The sequence below is a fragment of the Silurus aristotelis genome (genome assembly GCF_946808225.1).
Source record: "Silurus aristotelis genome assembly, chromosome: 10".
Lineage (NCBI taxonomy): Eukaryota > Metazoa > Chordata > Actinopteri > Siluriformes > Siluridae > Silurus > Silurus aristotelis.
This window is the reverse complement of record NC_139583.1, coordinates 3,828,376-3,852,798: the sequence shown is the minus strand read 5'-3', so window position 1 is coordinate 3,852,798 and position 24,423 is coordinate 3,828,376. Positions and strand designations below refer to the sequence as shown.

General features: G+C 40.2%; 2 protein-coding genes across 2 annotated transcripts in view; both read left to right on the top strand.

Annotated features, from left to right (window-relative positions):
• Positions 1–3,950, top strand: part of LOC310732678 (vomeronasal type-2 receptor 1-like) — a gene marked incomplete at both ends in the record, with an annotated part of 33,894 nt that extends 29,944 nt beyond the window's left edge. Inside the window, 4 exons of the mRNA XM_083553293.1 lie at positions 1,132–1,887; positions 2,073–2,300; positions 2,754–2,877; positions 3,037–3,950. Coding sequence (XP_083409419.1) covers positions 1,132–1,887; positions 2,073–2,300; positions 2,754–2,877; positions 3,037–3,950 — 2,022 coding nt within the window. The remainder of the gene's footprint in view (positions 1–1,131; positions 1,888–2,072; positions 2,301–2,753; positions 2,878–3,036) is intronic.
• A 5,192-nt stretch (positions 3,951–9,142) lies between these two features.
• On the top strand, positions 9,143–22,963 carry LOC310732677 (extracellular calcium-sensing receptor-like; the record flags this gene model as incomplete). The annotated part of the gene is made up of 6 exons (XM_083553292.1): positions 9,143–9,192; positions 9,451–9,610; positions 20,418–21,173; positions 21,258–21,485; positions 21,778–21,901; positions 22,050–22,963. The coding sequence occupies 6 exons, from the start codon at positions 9,143–9,145 to the stop codon at positions 22,961–22,963; spliced, it is 2,232 nt and encodes a 743-aa protein (XP_083409418.1).
• Between the last annotated feature and the right edge of the window lie 1,460 nt (positions 22,964–24,423).

Here is a 24,423-nt window from a genome sequence, read left to right as displayed (position 1 = left end):
GTTTGTTGTGGTAACAAATTTTACATTGAAGGTTTATTTTTTTGTTTGTTTGTAGAAAATGTGCATTGTATTTTGGCATTGTGTTGTATTTCTTTTTGTTTATGTTAAATATTTAATTAAATGTTTCTATGCCATAATACATATATATATATATATATATATATATATATATATATATATATATATATATATATATATATATATATATATATTTGATGTATTTGATTACATAGATTTAACCTTAGAGGATTACGACTTGCTCAGACCATGACTTTTGCAATCGATGAAATCAACAGGAGCAACCACCTGCTGCCAAACATCTCAATTGGTTACATGATTTATGACAACTGTGGCTCCAGATTGTTAGGTATGAAGGCAGCCATGGCTCTGATGAATGGCATAGACATAACAGCTAAAGCCTGCTCTGGACAAGCAGCTGCACAAGCCATTATAGGGGAATCAGACTCCACTCCTACTGTGGCACTCACAAAAACTAGTCAACAGTTCCTGATAAAAGTGGATTACATACACAATTGAAATATCTTTAAAAAAAAAAAATCTTTGAGGTTTACTGTTGATATTGCTCAAAAAGAAAATGCATAAAAGAAAGCAATTCTAATAACTATTTTATAAATGTATTGATCATAATATTTCTAAGATAAGTCCTCTCTCTACTCCACTTACTCTTTTTAGTTCTTCGATCAATGTTATTATTATTATTATTATTATTATTATTATTATTATTATTATTATTATTATTATTATTATTATTATTTTATAGCCAGCATGGTGGTTAAGCAGCTTATTAATGTCTGTGAAAATTATTTCTGACCAAAAAAATGCAGCCAGGAGGACAGGTGACATTATATTTGTGTAATGTGATTTCTTTTTAGACCTAACCAGGATAACATATTACAAATGGTGCAATGAATGCTATTACTACATCCTGCTTTATTTTCATTTGCTTACATTAGGAATTATAAAATGCATACTACATAAGCATTGCTTTAAATGAGTTTTCTTTTTGGTGTTGGTAGATTTTTTTCCTTTTAAAACAAGGTTGTTTTTTTTTCTTGCTAACAGCAAATAAAAATTCCAAAATGCTATTTTTTTTTTTTTATCTCTCCTCAGATAAGTTATGCTGCCACATGTGAATGCCTGAGTAACAGAAATGAATACCCTGCTTTCTTCAGGACCATAGCGAGTGACTACTACCAGAGTAGAGCACTGGCATATTTGGTGAAGCACTTTGGCTGGTCTTGGGTGGGAGCTGTAAACAGTGATAATGACTATGGCAACAATGGAATGGCCATTTTTCTGAATGCAGCCAAAGAGGAGGGAATTTGTGTTGAGTATGCAGAGAAATTTGATCGGTCAGATCCTGCCAAAATGAATAAAGTAGTTGACATTATTAAGAAAGGCACAGCTAAAGTAATTATTGTATTTCTTGCCTACTTTGACATGAACATTTTAATAGAACAGCTTATTATGAAGAACATCACTGGCTTACAGATGATTGGTGTTGAAGCATGGATTTCTGCTGTTGATCTGGCAACACAAGCAAGTTACAATGTGTTGGCAGGAGCCATTGGTTTTGATGTGGGAAAATTGAACATTGGTAGTTTTGCTGATTATGCTGTTAACAGATTTTGGCAAACAGCAGTCCCATGCTTATATACAGAGGGAAACCATTTTCAAACTGAAAACAACTGCAGCAAATATGAAGATATGATTCAGTATAAAAACTACAGTAAGGATATTTCAGAACTGAGATATGCAAACAATGTGTATAATGCAGTTTACGCTGTGGCACATTCTCTACACAGTCTGTTGAAATGCACTGAAAACCAAAGTTGTGAGAAAGACAAAACAATACAACCATGGCAGGTAACACAAAGAAGAGTAGGAAAGCAGATTATGTAAATTTGATATTGCTATGATATACATGCTTATTTCCTTTTCTATTTAAAGGTTGTGAAAGAAAAAAAAAGAAAAAGAGTGACACATCAGTCTATGTAAATGACTGATACTGTCATATAAATATAAATAATTGTTTTCTTTTCTATTTGAAGGTTGTTACAGCTCTTAAAAAGGTCAATTTCACCACTAAAGTAGGAGAACTGGTTTGGTTTGATAAAACTGGGGCAATGGCTGCAAGGTATGATGTGTTGAACTGGCAGCGAGGGTACAATGGAGAAGTACAGTTTAAAGCAGTGGGTTATTATGATGCCTCTCTGCCAAGTGGACAACAGTTTGTCCTAAATTCTAAAGATATATTATGGGCTGGTGAGAAAAGAGAGGTACATACACTGAGCCTCTGTCATTAATCTTAGATTAAAGTTCTGCATAAATGTTTGTGTATTTACAATTTTTTTTTGTAATAAGAAAATAATCTTTTGTTTGTGCCTGAATATATATATATATATATATATATATATATATATATATATATATATATATATATATATATATATATATATACATATATATATATATATATATATATTTTTTTTTTTTTTTTTTTTTTTTTTTTTTATAAAATTAATGAAATAGTCAAACATACAAAGATGAAAATCTGCTTATTTATAATCATATTGTAACAGCTCAACAAATTATAGAGAATCTTTACAAGTTATGAACACAAGCAAAATGAAAAATAAATTGGTAATAACTAGAAAGATTTTTAACCTACTCTTAAATTTTTCTTAAAATGTACTTAATTTTAATATAAAATAATATATTGTTCATGTTAGAAACCAAGGTCTGTGTGCAGTGAAAGCTGTCCTCCAGGAACCAGGAAAGCTGCACAGAAAGGAAGGCCTGTCTGCTGTTATGACTGTATACCATGTGCAGAAGGAGAGATCAGTAACCACACAGGTAACTTCAGCATTACCAAGTTTCAACCACAAGTTGCTAATTGTACATTTTGTATTCTATTTTTATTATTTAGAATTCAATTTCTGAGCAACTGCATTAATAAATAAACTCATGAAAAATAAATTCATCTTAATAACAATACCCATGGTTATTTTGCAGATGCAAATAACTGCGAGCAGTGTCCAGGAGAATATTGGTCTAATGCTGATAAAAATAAATGTGTTTTAAAAGTCATAGAGTTTCTTTCATTTACAGAGATAATGGGGATAATCCTAGTCATATTCTCTTTGGTTGGAGCTGCATTGACTGTGTTAGTAGCTATTCTTTTTCTAATAAAAAAGGACACTCCTATAGTTAGGGCCAACAACTCTGAGCTGAGCTTCCTGCTGCTCTTCTCACTGACTCTGTGTTTCCTCTGTTCACTTACATTTATTGGGCAGCCCACTCAGTGGTCCTGTATGCTGCGGCACACTGCTTTTGGGATCACATTTGTACTCTGTATCTCCTGTGTTCTGGGGAAAACAGTGGTTGTGTTAATGGCCTTCAGAGCTACACTTCCAGGTAGCAATGTCATGAAATGGTTTGGGCCTCTACAGCAGAGACTGAGTGTACTTGCATTAACTCTCATACAGGTCCTTATTTGTGTGCTTTGGTTAACAAGTTCTCCTCCTTTCCCCTACAAGAACATGAACTACTACAAGGAAAAAATCATATTAGAATGTAACTTGGGTTCACCTATAGGTTTCTGGGCAGTTCTGGGTTATATTGGATTTCTGGCTTTCTTATGCTTTGTTTTGGCTTTTCTAGCTAGAAAGCTGCCAGATAATTTTAATGAAGCAAAATTCATCACATTCAGTATACTCATATTCTGTGCAGTGTGGATCACCTTTATTCCAGCTTATGTCAGCTCTCCTGGAAAATTCATTGTAGCTGTGGAGATCTTTGCCATCTTGGCCTCCAGTTTTGCTCTGCTGTTCTGTATATTTACTCCTAAATGTTATATTATTCTGTTTAAACCTGAACTAAACACAAAGAAAAATATGATGGGCAAAATGGCATCTAAATCCCTTTAAAAATATTAATAAAAGAGTGTCAAATATAAAAAATTGGTACATAATGTAAAATTGTATCAAATAAATAATACTTGGAAATCTTACAGCTTATCACATCTTACGTGTTTTTGCATGCTAACTGATTAAACTAATCATTAAAAAAACCATTATTGTGTCTTATCTCTGTCCACTCTGTTCCACTGGTGGGAGGGCTGTGGAAGACAGGCAGTGATTTTAACAATGTAGGCTCCATTCCATTATCTTGCTAGGTGAGGGTTGTGTTTGTGGCACCATGGTAAGCTGAGCATGATTGAGGCATTGGGGGTCGGGATAACCAAGAAAGTGAGTCATTCTTAGTGCTCTTTGGAGATCGTCATGAGCAGGTCTTGGTCTGACATGTAGCCTGATGAAGATTGTGCCCTTCTAAGGCACGGACCTGAAGAATGCATAACAGTGCCCTGGTTTTTATGCCCATCTGGCAAACCGGGCTTTTTCCAGAAATTCAAAATTTGAAACCCCACATTCTATGAAGGCTGCCAGGTCATGGGGCTGATTGCTGATATGGTTTGGCACCCAGTGTGATTTGGAGGACACTGGTAACAGTTGCCCCCTTTGCTTTGAGCCCTGCCTTTTGCCAGGCGTGAGGACACCATGTGTCTGGCCTCTTCACAGTAGAGGCAAAGGCTTTGTGAGTGGCATCTATTCTTCCCTGCTGATGACAGATGTCGGCACCTGATTTCCATTAGGTAAGGTGAAGACAGGGGTTTAAGAGCCAGGTTGCCTAGTGCAAGAAGGGCTGAGGACCAATCACAGTCAGAGGTGGCAGTGCAGAATTGGAAGCACAGGAACATCACTGGGGCTCCAGACAACCCAAATGAAAGTGTAATGAACTGGAATAAACCAAATAGAATGAAAAAGGCTATTATTTGGTGAGTCATTGGTGTCATAGGGATCTGCTTATATCTTTCATTTTAATCCATTGTCAAATAAAATAGTGTTGTGCCTAGCTGATCTAACACTTTTTAAATGCGAGGCATTAAATATGTGTTGAGTTTGGACACTATGTTGACTTTTCAATAATTCACACAGAACCGTATCAACTCACTGCTCTTGGCCACCACTAGGCTGCTCTAATCCCTGTAGGACTTATTGATTACTCCCATGTTAAACACAGTCTTAAATTTATCCTTAATGTTTGGATGGTCTGTATTAGCTGCTGTGCACCATATCCCCTGCAGGAGTCTTAATATGGTCCTTTTTAAAGATTGTTATACAAGTTAGAGGTGAAAACACACACAAAAACTTTCTTTGTAATTTAACAACCTGTGGGGCAGAGAGTGGTAAACTCCAAATGGCCTGTGGGGAGAAGCTTCTCCTCATTATCTCTGTGTTCGCTTTCAGGGAGCAAAAGCGTTTCCCTGAACGCAACAAAGAAAAGAGTCCATTGTTGGGATGGCTGAGGTCCTTCATAATCTTCCTAGCTCTGGTCCGGCACCACGTGCTGTAGATGTCCTGCAGGTTAGGGAGCTCAGTGTGGATGGTACGTTCAGCTGACCGCACCACCTTCTGAAGGGCTTGCCTGTCCTGCATGGTGCTGTTCCCAAACCAGGAAGTGATGCTACCCATCAGGACGCTCTCAATGGTGCAGGTGTAGAAATTCTTTAGCACCTGAGAGGGTAGTTTAAAGTCCCTTAAGCGTCTCAGATGGTACAGTCGCTGCCGGGCCTTCTTCCCCAGGTTGTTGGTATGACAGGACCAAGAAAGGTCCTGTGTGATGTGAACGTCTCTAGGTTACGAATGTAACCCTAGTTCCCAGAGGGAACAAGACGTCGAAACGCAGCGTCTTTGGGAATGCCCCTGTGTTGTCCATGCTCTGAACCACATGTGAAATCTAGCCAATAGGCAAGCCATGACGTCATAGACAGGCGATGTTGCGTATACCAGGAATCTACAAGATGGCTGTGCAGTGGTAACGACATTAGCTTCTGCAAAGAGAGAAGGTAAGTGGCGCAGGGATGCAGGAAGTGTGGCAACGAAGACGCATCGTCTCGTTTCCTCGGGGATCTAGGGTAACGTTCGTAACCTAAAGACGTTCCCCTTTGGGAACTCGAGCTGCGTCGAAACGCTTTGGAAACGAGTGTCCAATCACGCCACACTGACCAGACCCTGCCCAGTGTGTGAGGGCCTTGGCACCTGCACGCAGGACAGAGGAGCCCGGAGTGGCTCCGGGTCGAGGCCACAACCCAACAAGGTCAGCGGGGGGGGGACCAGCCCGCAGCGTCGCAATGTCCAGGAGTGAACTCCAGCAGACCAGGCCATAGAGGTGGAGCGAGGCCAGACCCCGATCGGAGCGGGGAGACCAGGACTCGTAGCTCAAAGGATGGCATCCACTACCCACCTGCTTAACGTCTGCCCATCGGCCAGAAACCTTTCCTATTAGGGCCACAGCAGACGAACAGCTGCACCGACCGCCTCCAAGGACTCGTCCTTTGGAGACAAGCATCCAGTGCTCGCACTGGACACAGCCGGGCCTGCAACCCCTGGTCGGGGGCTATAAACAGAGAAGGGCAGAATGCCTGTAACAACACATTGCCTTAGGTACGCAACCATGCCTCGTGTATAGAAACACTCTGGCCATGCCAGGGGCAAATTCCAGGCGGGACGGGGCAACTGCCAAGTCCCAGACAGGCACTCTGGGTCGCAACCGGGGCCTCAGTCTCTGGGTGCCGCGGAGGAAACGTTTCACCAACGGGTGCCTACCCAGAGACAGCCCCGCAGGCGAGGCAATATATGCCATGATGGCGAACACGGAACATACCGTGCCCACACCATGATGTAAACAGTTGCCATTGTGCATCGTACAACCTCCTTGTGGGGAGCACTGGAGTGGAGAAGGGCCCTTACTACAACGGAGGGCCCTTGAGGAGGGATTTGGCAGCCACTGTCTCGACAGGGCGTCTGCTCTGACATCCAACTGTCCCGGGATGTGGAATTACACCGGAAGCTGCCGCCATGAGACCCAGCAGCCTATGGAACTGCCTCACAGTTAGTGGCTGGCCTGATCCCACCCTCCCAACTGTGGTGAGGATGACTTCAAACCGGGCGGGAGACAACCATGCCCGCAACCTGGCCAAGTCCCACACCACGCCAAGAAAAGTGGTTCTCCACAAAGGAGAAAGTACACTCTACATGGCGTTTCAGTCTGAACCCCAGTACCATGCAGGCAAGAACGACATCTCATCACATGCCGAACTGCCTGGTGCTCTAAACGAGCCAATATCAACCAATCATATAAATAATAGAAAATGCGGATGCCCTGAAGCCGCAGCGGTATGGGGTGAGAGTGCTAGGCTGAACGGGAGGACGGATATTGGTAAGCTTCGCCCCGAAAGCAACCTCCGGAACCTCCCGTCTGTAGTGAAGGATGGCTGCGTGGGAGCATGCGACCTCCAGATCTAACGTATGACAAATCCGTCCTCGGACTTGATCTGAGACACGACCTCTCTGAACCCGAGCCTCATGAGTGATGTACAGTTAAAATCTTTATTCGTAAATTTTAAGTGGTCCAGAAAGATGGTGTCAATCTATATTGTGCAAAGAAGAAGTCATATGTGAACATGATTCAGAAATGCTACCATATACTCTGGGCCAACACTTAATTAAAGTGTACTGAGGCAAAGTGGAAAACTGTTCTGTGGTCAGAAAAATCAAAATTTTTATTTCTTTTTGGATACAAAGGAACCAAATTCTCTGGACTAAAGTGAAGATGGACTATGTGGCTTGTTATCAGTATAGTTCAAAAAGCCACATCTCTAACAAGTGATTCCATCCAGAAAAATCTTTTCCAGGGAAGGCCCTGACAATGTTAACTGACGACACTGCATCTACTACAATAGCATGACTTCCTAGTAGAAGAGTCCGGGTGCTAAACTGGCCTTCTACAGTCTTGACAATTAACCATTTGAAAACATTTGGCACATCTTTAAACAAAAACACAACAAAGGATACCCAGACTTGTTGAGCAGCTACAATCCTTTATCAAACAAAAATGGGACAACAATGCTCTTGCAAAACAAAGGCCTACTCAGTTCCCAAATGTACATGGACAGAAGATGTGATGCTACACAGTGGAAAACATGGCCTTGTTCCAGATTTTTGAGACCTATTGCATCCTTCAATTTTCAAATGACCATATTTGTTCCTTTAAATTATATATATATATGTAATAGAATACGGATTTATGATTAATGATTGCATTTACATTTTACATTACATTTACATTTGCCTAGTGTCCCAACGTTTTTCGAATTGGGGTTGTATAAAAACTACTATGATGGCTTACAATTATTCATTCATTCATTCATTTTCTCCCGCCTATCCGTAATCCGGGTCGCGGGGGCAGCAGTCTAAGCAGGCCCCCGCCTTCAACTGCTGCCCAATCCTCACAGCACCGTCCCTTACGGTCCCTCCTGCAGGTGGTGAGCCCACTGGAAGGCGGCCCCACGTCACTCCGACGTCACGGACCTTGATATTTCCCTCGTAAGGGATGGCTTACAATTAAAATAAATAAATTAATAAATTAATAAATAATAATAATATTAATAATAATAATAATAATAATAATAATAATAATTGAGGAATTTAATTAGAAATTCAGATTAAACAAAAAATTTATTGTTTAATTTATTTACAGTATATAATCTGGATGTCAATGAGGTAAAATCAATTAGTCCCTACTAGTCAGTATTCATGTACTAGAAATATAAAAATACAACATTGTTTACACTATTTGAGAGCAGATGCAGGACCAGCATTCACAAGCCAACCAAAATAGCCTTATGTAATTAATGGTGTTTTTAATAGATGAATAAACCAAAAGTGACAAAAGTATCATGAAAGAATTATTAGAATAGACTTATGTCCCTTAATGACATCACAAAGCCACAAAGCTGAATAACTTTTCTGATTTGTCCATAATGAATAGTCATACATAGAACACAGAGCATGTCTATAAATATAGAAAGACTCGCTGTTCAGGACTGATTCTGCAGAAGCACCGGTCAGAATCTGTAATGTTTTTCCTTCTACTCTCTTCTCTTAGTCAAGCAAAGGGAGAAAATTGCCATATTCTGGAAGAACCAGAATATCCTTTGTTATCTAAGGATGGAGATGTAATAATTGGAGCAGTGTTTCAAATACATCGTGGAACACAGATGCAGTCACTGCAATATACTGAAAAACCTCCACCTTTAATCTGCACTAAGTAAGTTCTAGTTGATTTTTGAAGAATGTGTAGTTTTCTGCTTTATAATAATCTGAATATCAAATTTTCATTACTATTCTGTTAAATTAAATAATTATTTGAAAAGTCATGATTTTTATGTGTATTTTGTAGATTTTCTCTTGCTTTTTTACGACTTGCTCAGATTATGACTTTTGCAGTTGAAGAAATGAACAGAAGTAACACCTTGCTCCCAAAAATCTCAGTTGGTTACAAGATTTATGATAATTGTCTCCCAAGATTATTATCTATAAAGGCAGCCATAGCTTTTATTAATGGTCAGGACATAACAAATAAGACCTGCCATGAACAAACTGTGGTACAAGCCATCATAGGGGAGTTTGAGTCTACTGCTACTATAGCACTTACAAAAACTACAGAACCTTTTAAGATTCCAGTGGTAAGTATTCATTATTTTAAACATTTTTTATTAAGAATGTATGTAGTATTTACAAAACAGCTAAAAAGTGTTTTGTTTGATGTCAACTGTAATTGTTTTTTTTTTTTTTAAACAGGCTTCTACCTAAACTTCTCTTGCTAGGACTAAGCAAATACATAAAACAAGTACAAACTGTCAGATGCATCAAATTATGATTTTTGTATTAAATGATTCATTTTTTTTTACTTTTCATTTTTGTCCTCAGATAAGTTATGCTGCCACATGTGAATGTTTGAGTAATAGAAAGGAGTACCCATATTTCTTCAGGACCATCGCGAGTGACTACTACCAGAGTAGAGCTTTGGCATATATGTTCAAGCACTTTGGCTGGTCTTGGGTAGGAGCTGTGCACAGTAATAATGATTATGGAAACAGTGGAATGTCAATTTTTCTGAATGCAGCCAAAGAGGAAGGAATATGTGTTGAGTACACAGAAAAGATTGATCGAGCAAATCCTGCCAAAATCATGAATGTGGTTGACATTATTCAGAAAGGCACAGCTAAAGTTATTATAGTATTTCTTGCTTATTCTAAAGAATGCCACTGGCTACCAGATGATTGGTGTAGAAGCATGGATTACTGCTGTTGATCTAGCAACACCAGCAAGTTATAATGTTCTGGCTGGAGCCATTGGTTTTGATGTGGGAAAATTGAACATTGGTGGTTTTGTGGATTATGCTGTCAATGGAGGGAAACAATTTTCAATCAGAAATCAACTGCAGCAAATATGAAGAAATGATTCAATATAAAAACTACAGTAAGGATATTTTAGAATTGAGATATGCAAATAATCTTTACAATGCAGTTTATGCTGTGGCACATTCTCTACACAGTCTGTTGAAATGCACAGAAAATCAGAGTTGTGAAAAAGATAAACCAATACAACCATGGCAGGTAACACAAAGAAGAGAAGAAAAACAGATTATGTAAATTTGATATTGCTATGATATAAATACTTATTTACTTTTCTATTTAAAGGTTGTGATGTCTCTAAAAAAGGTAAATTTTACCACTAAAGTAGGAGAACAGATTTGGTTTGACAGCACTGGGGCAACTGCTGCAAAGTATGATGTGGTGAACTGGCAACGAGGGTTGAATGGAGAAGTGGAGTTTAAGGTTGTAGGTTATTATGATGCCTCTCTGCCACATGGACAACAAATTGTTCTAAATACTGAAGATATAGTTTGGGCTGGAGACAAACCTCAGGTGCACACAATAATTAATAAAAAAATTTTTTTTATTGAAACTATTTAAATATAAGCATAATGTTTTATATACATAAACTTCTTCTTCTTCTTCTTCTTTTGGCTGCTCCCATTAGGGGTCGCCACAGCAGATCATCCGTCTCCATACCACCCTGTCCTCTATATCTGCCTCTTTTACACCAACTACCTGCATGTCTTCCCTCACCACATCCATGAACCTCCTCATTGGCCTTCCTCTTTTCCTCCTACCTGGTGGCTCCATCTTCAGCATTTTTCTACCAATATAATTCATGTCCCTTCTATGCACATGTCCAAACCATCTCAATCTCGCCTCCCTCACCTTGTCACCAAAACATCCTACATGTGCTGTCCCTCTAATAAACTCATTTCTAATCTTGTCCATCCTCGTCACTCGCAACGAAAACCTCAACATCTTCAGCCCTGCTACCTCCAGCTCCACCTCCTGTCTTTTACTCAATGCCACTGTCTCTAATCCATACAACATCGCAGGTCTCACCACAGTCCTATAAACTTTCCCTTTCATTCTTGCAGATACTCTTCTATCACAAATCACTCCTGTCACTCTTCTCCACCCACTCCACCCTGCCTGCACTCTTTTCTTTACTTCCCTAACACACTCTCCATTACTTTGCACTGTTGACCCCAGGTACCTGAACTCCTCCACCTTCTCCACCTCTTCTCCCTGCAACCGCATCACTCCACTGCCCTCCCTCTCATTCACACACATGTACTCTGTCTTACTCCTACTGACTTTCATTCCCCTTCTCTCCAGCGCATATCTCCACCTCTCCAGGCTCTTCTCAACCTGCTCTCTACTCTCACCACAAATCACAATATCATCTGCAAACATCATAGTCCAGGGAGACTCTTGTCTGACCTCGTCCGTCAACCTGTCCATCACCACTGCAAACAGGAAAGGGCTCAGGGCCGATCCTTGATGCAGTCCAACCTTCACCCTGAACCAGTCTGTCGTACCTACTGCACACTTTACTGCCGTCACACTGTCCTCATACATGTCCTGCACCACCCTCACATACTTCTCTGACACACCTGACTTCCTCATACAATACCACAACTCCTCTCTTGGCACACTGTCGTACGCTTTCTCTAAATCCACAAATACACAATGCAGCTCCTTCTGTCCTTCTCTATACTTCTCCATCAACATCCTCAAAGCAAATAAGGCATCTGTGGTGCTCTTCCTCGGCATGAAACCATACTGTTGCTCACAGATGGTCACCTCTTCTCTCAGCATGGCTTCCACTACTCTTTCCCATAACTTCATGGTGTGACTGATCAACTTAATTCCCCTGTAGTTACTGCAGGTCTGCACATCTCCCTTATGCTTAAAGATCGGTACCAGCACACTTCTTCTCCATTCCTCAGGCATCCTCTCCCCTTCCAGAATCCTGTTAAACAATCTGGTTAAAAACTCCACTGCCATCTCTCCTAAACATCTCCACGCTTCTACCGGTATGTCATCTGGTCCAACCGACTTTCCATTCTTCATCCTCTTAATCGCTGCTCTCACTTCCTCCTTACTAATCCTATCTACATCCTGCTTCACCAACTCCACATCCTCCAACCTTCTCTTTCTCTGATTTTCCTCATTCATCAGCTGCTCAAAATACTCCCTCCATCTTCTCAACACACTCTCCTCACTAGTCAACACATTTCCCTCTCCATCCTTTATTGCTCTAACTTGCAGAACATCCTTCCCAGCTCGGTCCCTCTGCTTGGCCAATCGGTATAAATCCTTTTCTCCTTCCTTAGTGTCCAACCTCTTATACAGTTCCTCATATGCCTTTTCCTTGGCTTTCGCCACATCCCTTTTAACCTGCTGCCGCATCTCCTTGTACTCCTGCCTACTTTTCTTATCACTCTGTTGATCCCACTTCTGTTTTGCCAACCTCTTTCCCCTAATGCTCTCCTGCACTTCCTCATTCCACCACCACGTCTCCTTGTCTTGCTTTCTATTTCCAGATGTCACACCAAGTACTTTTCTAGCTGCCTCCCTCATCACTCCTGCAGTAGTTGCCCAATCATCCGGCACCTCTTCACCACCACCGAGCCCCTGTCTGACCTCTTCCCTGAACCTCACACTACACTCTTCCTCCTTCAGTTTCCATCATCTTATTCTTCTTTCAAACCTTACTTTCCTCCTCTTCTTCTTCGCCTCCAAAACCATCCTACAGACCACCATCCGATGCTGTCTAGCTACACTGTCCCCCGCCAACACCTTACAGTCTCCAATCTCCTTCAGGTTGCATCTCCTACACAGAAGATAATCCACCTGTGTGCACCTTCCTCCACTCTTATACGTCACCCTATGATCCTCCTTCTTCTTAAAATACGTGTTCACCACTGCCATTTCCATCCTTTTAGCAAAATCTACCACCATCTGCCCTTCCACATTCCTCTCCTTAAAACCATACCTACCCATCACCTCCTCATCATCTCTGTTCCTTTCACCAACATGCCCATTAAAGTCTGCCCCAATCACCAATCGTTCTTTCCTAGGTACACCATCTACCACTTCATCTAATTCACTCCAGAATCTTTCTTTCTCCTCCATCTCACAGCCAACTTGTGGAGCATAGGCACTGATGACATTTATCATCATCCCTTCAACTTCCACCTTCATGATCATCACCCTATCAGAAACTCTCTTCACCTCCACTACACTCTTACTGTACGCTTCCTTCAGAATCACCCCTACACCATTTCTCTTTCCATCCACACCATGATAAAACAGTTTAAACTCACCTCCAATGTTCCTGGCCTTACTCCCTTTCCACTTGGTCTCCTGAACACACAGCACATCTACCTTTCTCCTCTCCATCATATCAGCTATCTCTCTCCCTTTACCCGTCATAGTACCAACATTTAAAGTACCAACCCGAACCTCTACTCTCCTACACTGCTCCTTTTCCTGCCGTCTCAGTAGACGCCTTCCTCCTCTCATTCTCCTCCTTCGGCCAACAGTAGCCCAATTTCCACCGGTACCCTGTCGGCTAACGATACCTGTGGCGGTCGTTGTTAACCCGGGCCTCGACCGATCCGGTATGAAATTCTCATTTGTGATCCACATATTTGATTTGGCACATGTTTTACGCTGGATGCCCTTCCTAACGCAACCCTCCCCATTTACCCGGGCTTGGGACCGGCACTAAGAGTACACTGGCTTGTGCCCCCCTAATGGCTGGGTTGTTTTATATACATAAACATTTCTAATAAATACGAATAAAACACTTATTACACATAAAACACTAATAAACACATGTATACACATTGTAGTTTGTCAATGTGAAAGGTACAAGGCCATAATGTTGCTCAGATTTTAATAGTAAATAAACAATTGCTTAGGGTCAGGACGTTCATGGAATTGATAGATAAAAACATTTACTGTGAAAATATAAAGGTTTTGGTCTAATATATTGTTCACATTAGAAGCCAAGGTCTGTGTGCAGTGAAAGCTGTCCTCCAGGAACCAGGAAAGCTGCACAGAAAGGAAGGCCTGTCTGCTGTTATGACTGTATTCCATGTGCAGAGGGAGAGATCAGTAACCAGACAGGTAATTTCAGCTTTCAAAGGCAAGTTGTTAATTGTTCAATGTGTATCATCCTTTTAATATATAGGATACAGTTTCTGAAAACTGGTATCAATAAATAAAATTATAATATATTTCCTTTCTAATGATAATAACTATGATTATTTTGCAGATTCCAATAATTGTAAGCAGTGTCCAGGAGACTTTTGGTCTAATGCTAAAATAGATAAATGTGTGTTAAAGGTTGTTGAGTTTCTTTCATTTACAGAGGTTATTAGTATAATAATAATACTCTTTTCTTTATTTGGAGCTTCACTGACTGTGTTAGTAGCTGTTTTATTTCTAAAAGAAAAAGACACCCCAATTGTTAAGGCTAACAACTCTGAGCTGAGCTTCTTGCTGCTTTTCTCTCTGACTCTGTGTTTCCTCTGTTCACTTACATTCATTGGACAGCCCTCTGAGTGGTCCTGTATGCTGCGCCACACAGCTTTTGGGATCACATTTGTACTCTGTATCTCCTGTGTTCTGGGGAAAACAGTGGTTGTGTTAATGGCCTTCAGAGCTACACTTCCAGGCAGCAATGTCATGAAATGGTTTGGACCTCTACAGCAGAGACTCAGTGTAGTTGCTTTTACCATTATACAAGTCCTGATTTGTATAATTTGGTTAACAGTTTCTCCTCCTTTTCCCTACAAGAACATAAACTACTTCAAAGACAAAATCATATTAGAATGTAACTTGGGCTCAGCTATAGGTTTCTGGGCAGTTCTGGGTTATATAGGAGTTCTGGCTTTCTTCTGTTTTGTTTTGGCTTTTCTAGCTAGAAAGCTGCCTGATAATTTTAATGAAGCAAAATTCATCACATTCAGTATACTCATATTCTGTGCAGTGTGGATCACCTTTATTCCAGCTTATGTCAGCTCTCCTGGAAAATTCACTGTAGCTGTGGAGATCGTTGCCATTTTAGCCTCCAGCTTTGCTCTACTGTTCTGTATCTTTACACCTAAATGTTATATTATTCTGTTTAAACCTGAACTAAACACCAAGAAAAATATGATGGGCAAAATTGCATCTAAATCTCTTTAAGATAAATTCTTGTTCAAGTCTGTCAACTATATTCCATTCATATAAAAAATAAATACATACCTCAAATACCTTAATTCTAATGGCATATGCATATATATGAGAAATAAATAAACATTCGTCAAAAAGTATTGTCTTATTTCGGTTTTTTAAAAGATAGTTTGATTAGATTAATTGTTTAATCAGGATTAACAATTAATACAGCTGCAATGATGGTTAAAAAAAGAAGAAAAGAAAAAAAGAAGTAGCTTACAATCAAATAGCAAGACAGTTCTTTGTGAACAATATTCAACTTTGTCGTAAAAAAAAAAATAAAAAAATACTAAAGATATTGTACATATAACACATAGCATGATATCACTCTCTGCATCAGTCAGATTCCAGTATAAATGTCAGTGTAGATATTAAAGTGCATGGTATGTAGAATAGTTTGTGTTTGTAGTGATTTTACATTTACGACGTTTAGCAGATGCCCTTATCAAAAGTGGCATACAAAAGTGTTTTGAAGTCTCTATAAATGATTAAATCTTCATGAATGAAGTTCCCTTTCAGGAACTCCAGCTGCGTCAGAAAGCACGGGAACGCGGCCGCGTTGTTCATGCTCTAAATAATGTGTGAAATCAGTCAAAATTGGAGGCAGGCTGGGTCATGTCACCACCAGGAAGTATAAAACGTGTCTTGATGGGTCCTGCGCACTGTAGAGTAAGGCTATACGATTCAGTTTGGGTCTTGTCCACCCCGGTTTAACGGGCTCTGTCCCACTCTGGTGGGAAGTGAGCAGGCTCTGGTCTTGAAACGAGAAGTAGACACTCTCCTGAAGAAGGAGGCCACCGAGGTGCTCTCCATCATACAGAGAGTCTGGGTTCTACAGCCAGTATTTCATAGTTCCCAAAAAGGATGGTGGGTTGCGTTCTATCCTAGATTTACGTCAGCTAAACCGCTCACTGATGAGAGGGGGGTCTACACTGCTTCTGGGAGTTCTGGAGAAAGTTTGCTGGGACAGAGTCCGTCTCCTCCTGGTAGTTCCATAGTCACCTGGCTGTCCATGTTTCATAGACTTGGCAGCCCTCTTCAAGCAGGCTCCATGGCAAAGTCCTGTGAGGAGGGATCTCCTCTCTCAATCAGGGGGCAAGATAGTTCATCCCTGACCAGATCTTTGGAGGCTGTGGCTGTGGCCCTTGATGGGGCACAGCTCCAAGGTTCTGGTCTCTCCACTAAGGTAGTAGAGACCATTCTCCAATTCAGAGCTCCTATGCTGCGAGATGGCATCTATTCACTGTGTGGTACACTCAGCACCAATTTGACCCAGTCCACTGCCCGGTTGGTTCAGTGCTGGAGTTCCTGCAGGGTTGGCTTTCTCCACCATTAAAGTCTACGCATCCACTGTTTCGGCATATTGCGCCCCCGTGTCGGGTCATTAAATGGGCAGAAACCCACTCTTGCCAGGTTTTCTGCACATCACCTGGAGGCTGAGGCCTCCGGTGTGACCAAGAGTGCCTGGGTGGGACCTGGTCATTGTGTTGGAGGCTCTGTCTGAGCCCCCCTTCTAGCCGTTGGCCAAAATTTCATGAAGGCAATTGTCTCTTAAAACTGGGTTTTTGCTGGCTATCTGCTCTCTGAGGAGAGTAGGTGATCTACAGGCCCTCTCTGTGGCCCCCTCCTCTCTGGAGTTCACTCCAGGCATGGCCAGTGCCTTCCTGCACCCTAGAACGGGTTATGTCCCCAAGGTGCCCTTGGTTATTCCACAACCTGTTAGGCTTCAGGCATTCAATCCTTCTCCATTCCAGACACCAGACCAGGAGAAATGAATTGGCTGTGCCCAGTCCGAGCACTGGACTGCTATGTCCACAGGACAAGTCCTTGGAGGAAGTCATAACAATTCTTCATCTGCTACAGCCCTCCGAAGAGAGGCCTTCCTGCACATAAGCAGACCCTCCGCAAATGGTTTATTGATGCTATTGTGTACTACTATGTGTCCTCTGGTCTCTCCGCAACATTCGGGGTCAGAGCACACTCAACCTGGAGTGTGGCAGCCTCTAAGGTTTGATCCTCTGGAGTGTCCCTCCAAGACCTCGGTAACGATGCAGGCTGGTCTACCCGCTGACCTTTGTCAGGTTTTACAACCTTGAACTTTTTTCCTTAACCATAGCTGTCTTAATTAACACTAGTCAGGGACTGGTTAGTGTGGCAGTGTGGAACACTCATTCCCAAAGCGTTCCGACGCTGGCTGGCACCGGCTTTACTTTGTGTGTTTTATACTTCCTGGTCATGATGTCACCACGCAAGTGACAGCCTTCCTCCAATTTTGACTGATTGCCCACATTATTCAGAGCCTGGGCAAAGTGACCACATTCCCAAAGCGTTCCGACGCAGTGTCTCATTCCCTCAGGGAATAAAACTTTAAGATAAGAAAGTGCTGGTCCATTTTTGGCTTTGTAGGCAAGAATCTGTGTCTAAATATAATGTTTGGAAAATGTGCTGAAAAGTTGGTCCACAGCCTGCTGGTGCAGGATGTAATGCCTGTCGGGTTTCCAGCCTTTTCTGGCCCGTTCTTTCTTTTTCCCATCTGAGTTTTTTCCTTGCTTGCCCCACCTGATATTGCCTTTGTGTTCCTTTGCCTCGCATTTGTTCCCATTGCTTCCATATGTGCCTCATTAGACCTATTGTATTTATTAGCATGGTGTGAGGTACAGAGAAATGCTTGCTGTCAATATGGTGTTTAAGGAATCGAGGCACCTTCTTACACCCTGCTTGGATAGAGAAAAGCTCACCTCCAATAATGTGCTGGTTGTCCACACTTCTCACTTTGCAGTGATGCAGCCCATTGGGATGCTCTCCAAACAGGTGGTTTTGAGGATAATAGCAAATTTACGTAGCCATCTGAGCAAGAAAAATGCTGGTGAGCTTTTTCCACCAATGCTGCAGTGTAAGTGAACCATGTAAGAGCAACAATGTTTTAAACACAAGGTAGTTGAAGATGTTGCTTCATTCCACTGGCATCTCAGTGGTAATGGGAGTGCGCCTCCTGTCCTATTTTGATGATTTGATTGATGACTTATTGATGACATAGACGTATGAGGTATTCCAGGTTAAAGCACCTGGAGGAGTATACATTCTTTTAATTGCAGCTTGATTTGTAGACCATAAAATATATACCACCTCTTTTTCTATACCCAGAGCTCTCTTTATCTCCTGTCTACATAATATATGAAGAACCCTTTAAGCTCAAAGTCTGAAACGCTATGGGCATGCATGATGCAGATAATGCAGCATCCCCTCATCTCTTACTGGTAACAAAGCTTCATTCTAAGGTTTTAAAGTTTGTTGTACAGAGATTAAGCATTTTAACCATGAAATACATAAAGTGCAGAGCCCACACGGAAAATAACTACAGAATAAATTGGAGCATTTATTTCATTTATACAACCAAGCAGTTAGAGCTAAAGGTTTGGCTCAAGCATGTAGCAGTACTACATTTAGAACAGTAGTCCAGCATTATAATCACTGAAAAACCATTGCCCTGAACTTAGTATGACTAAATTTGTGGCAACACAAACATGTGATTGTTTTATTGCAATCAATAAAAATAAACCACGCAGGCTTACAATTATAAAATATAAATCATTTATTGATTTAATTACAAATTAAGTTTAAACAAAGAATAAAATATTTTATATATAATATAAAAACATTTTATTTACAGTATACAGTCTAGATGTCAAGAAAGCCACAGAGCTAAATCAATCGCTCTACTAGTCAGTGACCATGTACAATAAACATAAACATACAACATTGGCTAAACTATTTGACAGCACATGTAAGACCAGCAGGCACAAGCCAACAAAATGATGAATGAATTCAACTAAAAACTCACAAATAGCCTCAGGGCCCATAATGACATCACAAGGCCATACAGCTGAACAACTTTTCTGATTTGTCAATAATGTATAGTCATACAAAGAACACACAGAGCATGTCTATAAATATAGGAAAGCTGTCTATGTTCAGGACTATCTCCAAAAAGCACTGGTCAGGATCTGTAATGTTTTTCCTTCTACTACTCTCTTCTCTGTGCCTGGCAAAAGGAGACAATTGCCATGTTCTGGAAGAACCAGAATATCCATTGTTATCTAAGGATGGAGATGTAATAATTGGAGCAGTGTTTCAAATACATCGTGGTACACAGATGCAGTCACTGCAATATACTGAAAAACCTTCACCTTTAATCTGCACTAAGTAAGTTGTAGTTGATACATTAGTCATTTTGAGAAACTGTAGTTTTCTGCGTAATAATAATCTGAATATTTCCATTATATTACTTTTCAGTTTGAGTACAAAATAATTTGAAATTTCATGATTTTTGTGTATTTTGTAGATTTTTTCTTGCTTATTTACGGCTTGTTCAGATGATGACTTTTGCAGTTGAAGAAATTAACAGAAGTAACACCTTGCTCCCAAATATCTCAATTGGTTACAAGATTTATGATACTTGTCTCTCAAGTTTATTATCTATCAAGGCAGCCATAGCTTTTATTAATGGTCAGGACATAACAAATAAGACCTGCCATGAACAAGCAGTGGTACAAGCCATCATAGGGGAGTCAGGGTCTACTGCTACTATAGCGCTTACAAAAACTACAGAACCTTTTATGATTCCAGTGGTAAGTATCAATTATTTTAACCATTTTTTATTAAAAATGTATGTAGTATTTACAAGACAGATAAAAAAGTGTTTTGTTTGATGTCAACTGTAATTGTTATTTTTTTTTAAACAGGCTTCTACCTAAACTTCTCTTGCTAGGACTAAGCAAACACATAAAACAAGTACAAACTGTCAGATGCATCAGAATATGATGTATTTTTTGTATTGAATTATTCATTTTTTTTAAACCTTTCATTTTTTCCTCAGATAAGTTATTCTGCCACATGTGAATGTTTGAGTAATAGAAAGGAGTACCCATATTTCTTCAGGACCATAGCGAGTGACTACTACCAGAGTAGAGCACTGGCATTTATGGTCAAGCACTTTGGCTGGTCTTGGGTAGGAGCTGTGCACAGTGATAATGACTACGGAAACAGTGGAATGACTATTTTTCTAAATGCAGCCAAAGAGGAGGGAATATGTGTTGAGTACACAGAGAAGTTTGATCGAGCAAATCCTGCCAAAATCATGAATGTGGTTGACATTATTCGGAAAGGCACAGCTAAAGTAATTATTCTATTTCTTGCTTTTTTCGATATAAGCATTTTAACAGAACAGCTGATTCTAAAGAATGTCACTGGCTACCAGATGATTGGTGTTGAAGCATGGATTACTGCTGTTGATCTAGCAACACCAGCAAGTTATAATGTTCTGGCTGGAGCCATTGGTTTTGATGTGGGAAAATTGAATATTGGTGGTTTTGTAGATTATGCTGTCAATGGATTTTGGCAAACAGCAGTCCCATGCTTACATACAGAGGGAAGCAATTTTCAAACTGAAATCAACTGCAGCAAATATGAAGAAATGATTCAATATAAAAACTACAGTAAGGATATTTTAGAATTGAGATATGCAAATAATCTTTACAATGCAGTTTATGCTGTGGCACATTCTCTACACAGTCTGTTAAAATGCACAGAATATCAGAGTTGTGAAAAAGACAAAAAAATACAACCATGGCAGGTAACACAAAGAAGAGTAGAAAAGCAGATTATGTAAATTTGATATTGCTATGATATAAATACTTATTTGCTTTTCTATTTAAAGGTTGTGATGTCTCTAAAAAAGGTAAATTTTACCACTAAAGTAGGAGAACAGATTTGGTTTGACAGCACTGGGGCAACAGCTGCAAAGTATGATGTGGTGAACTGGCAACAAGGGTTGAATGGAGAAGTGGTGTTTAAGGTTGTAGGCTATTATGATGCCTCTCTGCCAAATGGACAACAAATTGTTCTAAATACTGAAGATATAGTTTGGGCTGGAGACAAACCTCAGGTGCACACAGAAGTTAATAAAAAAATTGTTGTATTGAAACTATTTCAATATAAGCAGAATGTTTTATATACATAAACATTTTTAATAAATACGAATAAAACACGTATTACACATAAAACACTAATATACACATTAGTATATTGTAGTTTGTCAATGTGAAAGGTACAAGGCCATAATGATGCTCAGATTTTAATAGTAAACAAACAATTGCTTAGGCCTTCATGGAATTGATAGATAAAAACATTTACTGTGAAAATATTAAAGTTTTGGTCTAATATATTGTTCACATTAGAAGCCAAGGTCTGTGTGCAGTGAAAGCTGTCCTCCAGGAACCAGGAAAGCTGCACAGAAAGGAAGGCCTGTCTGCTGTTATGACTGTATTCCATGTGCAGAGGGAGAGATCAGTAACCACACAGGTAATTTCAGCTTTCAAAGGCAAGTTGTTAATTGTTCAATGTGTATCATCCTTTTAATATATAGGATACAGTTTCTGAAAACTGGTATTAATAAATAAAATTATAAGATATTAACTTTCTAATGATAATAACTATGATTATTTTGCAGATTCCAATAATTGTAAGCAGTGTCCAGGAGACTTTTGGTCTAATGCTAAAAGAGATAAATGTGTGTTAAAGGTTGTTGAGTTTCTTTCATTTACAGAGGTTATTAGTATAATAATAATACTCTTTTCTTTATTTGGAGCTTCACTGACTGTGTTAGTAGCTGTTTTATTTCTAAAAGAAAAAGACACTCCAATTGTTAAGGCTAACAACTCTGAGCTGAGCTTCTTGCTGCTTTTCTCACTGACTCTGTGTTTCCTCTGTTCACTTACATTTATTGGACAGCCCTCTAAGTGGTCCTGTATGCTGCGCCACACAGCTTTTGGAATCACATTTGTACTCTGTATCTCCTGTGTTCTGGGAAAAACAGTAGTTGTGTTAATGGCCTTCAGAGCTACACTTCCAGGCAGCAATGTCATGAAATGGTTTGGACCTCTACAACAGAGACTCAGTGTAGTTGCTTTTACCATTATACAAGTCCTGATTTGTATAATTTGGTTAACAGTTTCTCCTCCTTTTCCCTACAAGAACATGAACTACTTCAAAGAAAAAATCATATTAGAATGTAACTTGGGCTCAGCTATAGGATTCTGGGCCGTGCTGGGTTATATAGGAGTTTTGGCTTTATTTTGCTTTGTTTTGGCTTTTCTAGCAAGAAAGCTGCCTGATAATTTTAATGAAGCAAAATTCATCACATTCAGTATACTCATATTCTGTGCAGTGTGGATCACCTTTATTCCAGCTTATGTCAGCTCTCCTGGAAAATTCACTGTAGCTGTGGAGATCTTTGCCATCTTGGCCTCCAGTTTTGCTCTACTGTTCTGTATATTTACTCCTAAATGTTATATTATTCTGTTTAAACCTGAACTAAACACCAAGAAAAGTATGATGGGCAAAATTGCATCTAAATCTCTTTAAGATAAATTCTTGTTCAAGTCTGAAACAATGTCAACTATATCCCATTCATATAAAAAATAAATACATACCTCAAATACCTTAATTCGAATGGCATATGCATATATATGAGAAATGAATAAACATTCGTCAAAAAGTATTGTCTTATTTCGGTTTTTGGAAAGATAGTTTGATTTGATTAATTGTTTAATCAGGATTAACAATTAATACAGCTGCAATGATGGTTAAAAAAAAAAAGAAAAGAAAAAAAAAGAAGTAGCTTACAATCAAATAGCAAGACAGTTCTTTGTGAACAATATTCAACGTTGTTGTAAAAAAATAATTAAATACTAAAGATATTGTACATATAACTCACATAGCATGATATCACTCTCTGCATCAGTCAGATTCCAGTATAAATGTCAGTGTAGATATTAAAGTGCATGGTATGTAGAATAGTTTGTGTTTGTAGTGATTTTACATTTACGACGTTTAGCAGACGCCCTTATCAAGAGTGGCATACAGAAGTGTTTTGAAGTCTCTATAAATGCACTGGATGTGCCTTTCAGGAATTCCAGCTGCATCAGAACGCTTTGGGAACGCGGCCGCATTGTGCATGCTCTATATAATGTGTGAAATCAGTCAAAATTGGAGGCAGGCTGTCACCGGCGGGGTGACGTCACGACCAGGAAGTATAAAACGCACATGGAGTAAAGCTGGCACCAGCTTCTGTTTCTGTTTCGGCCCTCCACTTTAGCCCCAACATTGTGGTTTATTCTGGCGTCATGGGGTTTAGAGATTACGGACATGGAGTCATGTCACGGGTTGAAGAGACGCTAGCAGGGTATCTCTCCCCAGTTGTGGCAAACTCCCTGAAGACCCCGACAAAACTCACCCAGCCTCTGGGTACTAGGTCAGCGCTGGTGGGGAAGGCTTACATCTTAGCAGGTCCATGGGCACAGCCCCAACCACAACCCACCTACAAGTGCAGAGATGCGCTTCCCCCTGTGAGGGATCCTGTGCAGCACTCTGTTTCGAAGGCCCATTAAGTGACAGATCTGAGGACTGCAATCTTCAATTAGAGGGCATTGACCAAAAGGTCCTGACCAGACCTGCTGGGCGGGGGGGTTGGGAACGGAGGGGGTGTAGTACCGCTTTCCTAGTTGCACGTTTCTCTCTGGCCCCCTCAAGTGGTCTGGCTCATTAACCCTGCAATGAAATGGTTTTCTGGGCATGGCTAGCTCCAGGAAGCTCTCTCCTTGGATCTCGCCCGGCGTCGTTGCGGAATCCAAGGTCAGTCTCAATAGATTGTTACCCTTAAGAGAGCACCTGGCAGCCTGGATATCTCTGCCAGACGTGTCTTGATGGGTCCTGCGCACTGTAGAGCAAGGCTATACGATTCAGTTTGGGTCTTGTCCACCCCGGTTCAACAGGCTCTGTCCCACTCTGCTGGGACGTGAGCAGGCTCTGGTCATGAAACGAGA